At 39.1% G+C, this 7,216-nt stretch overlaps 1 protein-coding gene across 1 annotated transcript; it reads right to left on the bottom strand.

Annotated features, from left to right (window-relative positions):
* Nucleotides 1–287: 287 nt before the first annotated feature.
* Nucleotides 288–1,682, bottom strand: LOC148945978 (zinc finger MYM-type protein 1-like). The gene has a single exon (XM_089097567.1). The coding sequence runs from the start codon at nucleotides 1,680–1,682 to the stop codon at nucleotides 288–290; it is 1,395 nt and encodes a 464-aa protein (XP_088953693.1).
* Between the last annotated feature and the right edge of the window lie 5,534 nt (nucleotides 1,683–7,216).

The raw sequence follows: 7,216 nt of genomic DNA, 5'->3' as shown, positions 1-7,216 counted from the left end.
CCTTCGCATTAAACCAACATACCTTGAAATCTTTAAGCGTATATTTTGAATGTGTGTTTTAAAAGATAAACTTCCATCAATCATAAGTCCAAGGTACTTTATCATATTCACCCGAGATATTGATAATGGATACTTTGAAGAAGTAACTCGGGTAATACGAGGGCATATATTTGACTTCCTGCCGTAAATTATAAAGATGGCAGAAAATCGGCAAGGCAAGCTCTGAGATTATCTCCCATCATTGTAGTCAACTTGTCAAGCAAGACTCTGAAACGTTGTCTATAGAACTAATGCATTGAGATATCGGCTTGACTTTGAGCTTGGCTGTCATAACTAGATGGTCCAAGTCTCCGACGATGGTGGCTGATGAAATGAGCCTCTGGGCCCACTTCCATCCGTTTGGCAAACTGTGCTGCACTGTCAATTAAACTGTTCATTTCCTCACAAGATATTCTTTCAAAAAGTTTATTCGTAGCGTCTAGCATCTCAATTGCGTCGATGATGTTCATCTCCTCTTCTTCAAGCTTTTCTGTTGCAATCCTGGCCTTGTAAATGATATTTTTCATGAACATGAGGCAGGCAATAAAATCGAAGTTGAGAATCCTTTTCAGGAGGCCGCTGGCTTGTGCTTTCGTCTTCGTATCGGCGTTCTTCATCTCTTTTATTTCGTCAAGGGCTGAGACTATTGATTCAAACGAAGTAATCACTGCTTGTATGGTTTCAGCCCTTGCGGTCCACCGGGTCCGTGATAAGTTTCGGAGATTAAGGCTGTTTTCAATCGAAGAGAGTTTTTCTTTAAGGGCAGCAAAACGCTTTGTAGATGAAGAGAAGAACACATACATTTCTTCGAGGATATTGAAAAGCTTGGCTATCAAGAGAGATGAATTGCAACTATGCTCTATCACGGTGTTTAGTCTGTGGGCCTGGCAGGGCATATAAGGCACATGGCGACTGAGAAGTTCCGATACTTTCTGCTGGGCTCCATTAAACTGACCAGACATTGCACTTGCATAGTCATACGACTGAAAAGCTAGTTTATCTAGCGGAATTCCTCTCCTTGTCAGTGTTTCTATTATACTTTCTGCCATACCCTGACCAGTTTTGTCATTTGCCTCACTAACATCTAATTGTCTCTCTCTAGGTATCCCTTCTGAGCTGATGGTGGGGATTACGAAAGCTACCTTATAAGAATGTAGAGAATCGGGTGTCATATCAATCATCACATAATAAAATTTTGAATCCAGGACTTCATCAAGAATCTTCTCTCTGACTTCTGCTGAAAGTAATTCAGTAAACTCGTTCTGGGACAATTTATCTAGATATGTGACTTTGTATGGTCTATACCAAGAATCATTTAACCAAGCTTCAAGAGCAGGCACATATTTCGCTAGAAGTTGAACAAATTGAACAAAGTTGCCGTCTTGTTTTTCCGTTCTTCTAAATGAAATGCCTTGTCCTGTTAGGGTTCTTGCAACGTCCAAAAGAATTGTCACAATTTTTCTGTTTGTCTCTTCATCTTTTGCTTGCTGCAAAAGCTTAGCTCGAGTTCTTTTATCAAGTAGGAAATCAACATGACCAGTACTGCTGACGAAGTGACAATAATCCGACAAAGCTGCTTTGTGTGACCCGGAAGAGAAGTGACTAGCCAGTTTTCCTTTCTTTACTTTTCCTTGGCTCTTCATTTTGTGCCATTGCCGCACACCGTCTTCCACCAAAGCGTTTTCGGACTGGTCTTGTCCCGGACCACTAGGGAAAAGTGAGCAAACGAAGCAAAAGGCAGCATCTTTCTCGATACTGTACTCTAAGAACTGATAATCTTCAAACCCGCCGGGGTTAAAACGACACTGTTTCTTTTTTTATATTGACGGATCAGCGGGGAACATACTCTGCTTTGGTTGATTAGGACTACATGAAATCAGGTATTTCCTTTGGTTTTCGCTAGAGATTGGCTTCCTTATTCCAGGATCCTTGTGAACTACACTTTCGGAGTCGTCACTGTGATTTTCGACAACAACTCCACTAGTTGCCGAAATATTAAGAAGTTCTCCATTACAATCGACTGTTAGTTCCTTGCACAGCTCAAACACAGAAGATGATGTAGATTGTATTTCCACCAAGATATCTCTTGCATTCAACGCAAAATTTTCCCGGACGGTTTTAACTATGTCATTGGAACCAGCAACTACTGATATAATGTACTCCAGCTTGGCGACACATGAAAAGAGTTTCATGTTGTTTCTTTGATCGGAGACCTCTTGCCCTATATCTGACTCCTTCTCATCATTTGTGTTGACCAATGGCATGAAGTCTTCTCTAGTTTCGAATTTATCTCTCGTTTCTGTTGCTAGGTGTTCTGTCAAGGTCGGTGTTCTAACGCCAAGTGTTTCCTTGGTAATTGTGACATGTATTTCCTGAAACAAACTGTCAGTAAACACAATTTCACCGGAGACCGCCCCAAAACCGGTTTTGTCTGGATTCTGGGTGAACTACTTGTCCGGTAAGAAATGAAGTTGAAAAACTGATTCAGAATGTCTCCTTTCCCCTATATCAACCCTCTAATTAGCTTCAGGAAAAACTTTTACCTTCTTCAAAACCGGATTCCGGGCGAACTCAATGTTCCGGTGTCAAAATAAATTTCAGGTTTGGATTCAGCATGTCGACTTACCCCTATGTCGACCCTCTAATAAGCTTCAGGAACAACTTGTACCTTCCGCCAAATTACTGGTTTTGGCTTTCCGGGCGAACTACTTGTCCAGTAAGAAAATGAAGCTGAAAAACGGATTCAGAATGTCTCCTTACCCCTATATCGACCCTCTAATCAGCTTCAGGAACAACTTTCACCTTCTTAGCAACCGGATTCCGGGCGAACTGTTTGTCCGGTAAGAAAATGAAGCCAAAAAACGGATTCAGAATGTCTCCTTACCACTATTTCAACCCTCTAATCAGCTTCAGGAACATCCTCCAAATTTCCAGTTTTGGCCGGATACTGGGCAAACCAATTGTCAGGCGTCAAAACAAATTTCAGCTTTTTTTCAGCATTTCTACTTACCCCTAAAGTGACCATCTCATTGGCATTTAAAAAATATTTGTTTACCTATTAACCCGAAACCCCCTCCCTCATAACCAAATATAAAGCAAGGGAGCCCATATACATGCTTGACCTTTGCTTTTACCAAAATGCACCAAGTTTGAACAATATATCTTAACCCCTTCAAGAGTTATAGTGCTAACAGACGGACAAATTGGTATCCGTCACTTACGTTTTGGGATCCCAAAAAAACGTCCACGGCTAAAATACAATAATATTCTTTCAAAGCGGATTAATTTAAGACCACGAAATTTTGTAGTGTGTCCTTTCTTCTTTTTGTGTTATATTTTATTGGCTTATTTGTGGGCTATATCTGTTGATCTCTCGTTTGTTTTTCATGTTAATGACATAACTCCTTGATCCGACATTTCTGCGCTTTTTAGTTGATTGATTTCTTTTATCTGTCTGATTGGTTTTATCAAAGCATCAGACCCGCCTTATCTTACTTACGTCAGACTCCGAGATCTCAAACTTATTAGGCCAGTCTTATCCACCCTAACGGAACTACACTGATTTTTGCATTCTCCTTGTTTGACTGTTTTCGAGCCAGGTTAGGCTTCCGCTTTTTCTGATCCTAAAACGTTAGTGACGGATACCTAGCAAGGGATTGAGATATTTTGTTCAAAATTGGTGTGAGAATCCTTTGGGTAAAAGTACAGGTCAAGTTTGTAAATGTCATATGCCAAAGTTGGGAATTTGGTGGAATTAAATTTTATTTTTAGAGTCAAGTAGAAATTCGATATAGGGATAAGGAGAAATGCTGAATTAAGTTTTGAACTGTATTTCTTTGACGGATAAGCAGTTCACCCGGAATCCGGCCAAAACCGGAAATTGGCTGTAGGTAAAAGTTTCTTTTGAAGTCGATTAGAGATTCGAGTTCGGAGTAAAAATAAATACTGAATCCGTATTAGCTAAACTTCATTTTCTTCACTGGACAAGGAATTCGTATGGAATCCTGCAATCCGGAAATTTGATAAAAAGCTAAATTTAATTCTGAAGTCGTATAGAGCTTTGATTTGGATTGCGATGCAGAAGTAAATTTTCAGGTGGTTATTAGGGATAAATGTTAACATGTTTACGGAGTCTGGCGATGATTGGAAATCTACAAGACCCGATTGTCTGGACAAAGAAGTCTAATAAATAGTCCACTTTTTGGGATCCCATCGAAACCTTTGGTCTGTTTGACTACGAGGAGACAGTTAATCAAAAATACCGGGTTTTCAAGTTTTCCGCAGTAAATACAGAAAGCACTGCTACTACTGTAACCTTTGCTTAAAACGACCTAGGATCACTAACGTACGAGGACAGCCCAGGACGACTCTGTATATTCTGAGGGAGACTGTAAATATCCTACTCATCTGGTCCCACATCCGCTTTTTCTTGCCGATAAGACAGTTCCCATATTTTCAATACAAAATCTGAAAATTTTTGTATCCAACACATAAGTGACAGAATATCTATGACTTTGTACAATTTTTCCGTCTGTAAGCATGATAACTCTCGAATGGGTAGGCCTATAGATGTTTTGGTCAAACTTGGTGTGAGGATTCTTTGGGTCAAAGTACAGGTCAGTTTTGTAGATCGGCTATGTAGCTCTATATCTAGGGGTGGGGGTTAGTTATAGATATTTTAAAAGTAAATAACAGTCGATTTAGAGGTTTAAGGAGACATGCTGAATCCATATCTAAAACTAATTTTCTCGCTGGACAAATAGTTCGCCCGGAATCCAGCCAAAACCGGAAAAATGATTAACAGTAAAAGTTGTATCCGCAGCTGATTAGAGGTTCGATGTAGGGGTAAGGACACATACTGAATTCGTTTTCGACCGTTATTTTCTTCCCGGACAATATTTTGCCCAGAATGCGTCCGAAACTGGAAATCTGGAAGAAATAAAAATGTGTCTGCAAGTCGATTACAGATTCGGTACAGGGGTAAAGATACATGCTAAATCTGTATTTGAAGTTTTTTTGGGGGCGGACAAGTAGTTAGCTCAGAATCCTGCCAAAACCGGAAATTTGTTAAAACGAAAACAAAATCCGAAGTATAAGGGGTAAGGAGACATACTGCATTCGTTTTTAACCGGAAATTTAGCGTACTAGAAATAAAAGTTTGTTATGAAGTCGATTATAAATTCGAAATAGAGTAAAATTGCATACTGAATCCATACTTGCTCATCCGTCAGTTTATATTTTTGCCGGACAATTAGTTTGCCCGGAATCCGGCCAATTTTGGTAAAAATATTTTTCTGATCTTAATTAGAGTTTCGATACAGGGGTAATGAAACACGCTGAATCTGTTTTTGAACTTTGTTTTCCTGCCGGACAAGTAGTTCGCACGGAATTACTAAAATCGGGAATTCAGTAAAAGTAAAATATTTTTCCAAATTCGATTGTCGACTGGAGATGATATTTAGGCGCAAACATAGCTGCTGATTCCATATCTGAACTTGGTCTTCTCAGCGGAATAGCCGTTTGGTCGTAATCCGTCGAAAACCCCACTTCGGTATCATTTTTTTTTACATTTTCAAGCGGTTGATTAGGGATAAATGCTAACATGCTTACGGGTCTGGCGAAGACCGGAAATCTACAAACCCGATTGTCTGGACCAAGAAGTCCAAAAAATATTCCATTTTTGGGATCCCATCGAAATCTTTGGTCTTGTTTTTACTTCGACAATACGCCTATTTTTTTTTTTTTTTAATCCCACCTCCTCTCCTCTCAGTGACAACAAATTTACTTTAAGCAACAAATCTAATTCTTAACTTTTATGCGTCACCTACACTTTTTTAAATATCAATTAGCAGCCGAACTGGACACACAATAAGTCACCATACACTACCTAAAACTTTTCCGCTATAAAAAACTTGCCTTAACCGTAGAAAAGGGTGTCGTTCCCTCACAGGAAACTCTTCTTACGGTGGCTATCTCTTACCAACTCATAAAACTTTTCCAAATAGTGACCCGTCATGCCCCCCCCCAAAAAAAAAACAGGAACTAAAGCAAACTATTAAATTTAATAACGATAACAAAACCTAAAGAAAGATTTCTATCATTATAACTTTATTTAACACAAGAAACCACAATAATATATACGCAAAAAAAAAAAAAAAAAAAACATCGATGAAAGTTATAATGATAATACTTTTTAAATTTACCTTTTCTTCTTTTCACTTTAAAAACAAATTCGGCTGCTATTTAACGACAATGCACCTTAAGGCCAAGGCGAAGTACTAAATTTATGTTTGAGGACGTTTAGCCATGGGGACGTTTCCCAAGAGGAAATTATGTTATGGGGACATCTTCACGGAAAGTTTCGCAGACAAGCCGAGTTTGTAACTATGTTTCACTAGAGTCGTAGCCAAAAACTTACCTCCCGATTTGAATGAGCTATTCCAGCGTCTTCAGAACTATCCCTACCCGGGGAAACAAATTCTGGGTATATGGTCAAATCTTCCTTGTCCTTCTCAAGCGCTGTATTCAGCTCAATCTCAGACTCATTTTTTAATCGAGATTTTTTCACTGTCCTAGATGCACTTGCTTCAAAGGGGTTTCGCGGGGCTCCTGTCATTTGAATTCTGATTGCTTTTCCATTGTGTTTAGAAATGTCATGCCTTCTTTTCCACTCGTAGTCAAAGTTTGAACCACAGTCCATGCACGTAACCTTGTCTCTCACCCCCCCCCCTTCGAGCCACCCCTGAAGATGGCATGTTTGATCCTATAAATAAAAAAAGTATGCAGCATTAAGGTCAAACCTTAGGGAAATGTCAAGAAGAATGCCGAACACAATCAAAAAGCATTTATTCCTTTATTGGTTGTGAAAAGGAAATACCAGGAACATTTACAATGGCTGATGGTATCAGCCGTCACATTATTTGTAAAATATTTAGGAGCATCTTCAACCAAATCAAGAGGTACTATGTGCATCCAGTTTTAAAAGACTTTGTATCTGCAATGTGTCGAGAACAGCTAAGGGTATAAAAAAGCTGAGGATATGAAGTGAGGGTATGAAGTTAAAACCTTCATGAAAAGCTAAATAAATGCTGATAAAAACATTGGAGTGCAACCAGTCCCCCTCTCATGTCATTTTTATCTGCAATATTCTAAAACACATATGATCGAAATTCGTTGC

The sequence above is a fragment of the Artemia sp. Qi Xiang Cuo genome, chromosome 12 (assembly GCF_049724085.1).
Source record: "Artemia sp. Qi Xiang Cuo chromosome 12, ASM4972408v1, whole genome shotgun sequence".
Taxonomy (NCBI): Eukaryota; Metazoa; Arthropoda; class Branchiopoda; order Anostraca; family Artemiidae; genus Artemia; species Artemia sp. Qi Xiang Cuo.
The sequence above is the reverse complement of the archived record's forward strand: the minus strand, read 5'-3'. Positions and strand labels throughout refer to the sequence as shown.

What these genes read in the sequence shown, in the direction of transcription:
- LOC148945978 (XM_089097567.1), bottom strand. Translation starts at nt 1,682, where the DNA reads ATGAAGAGCCAAGGAAAAGTAAAGAAAGGAAAACTGGCTAGTCACTTC.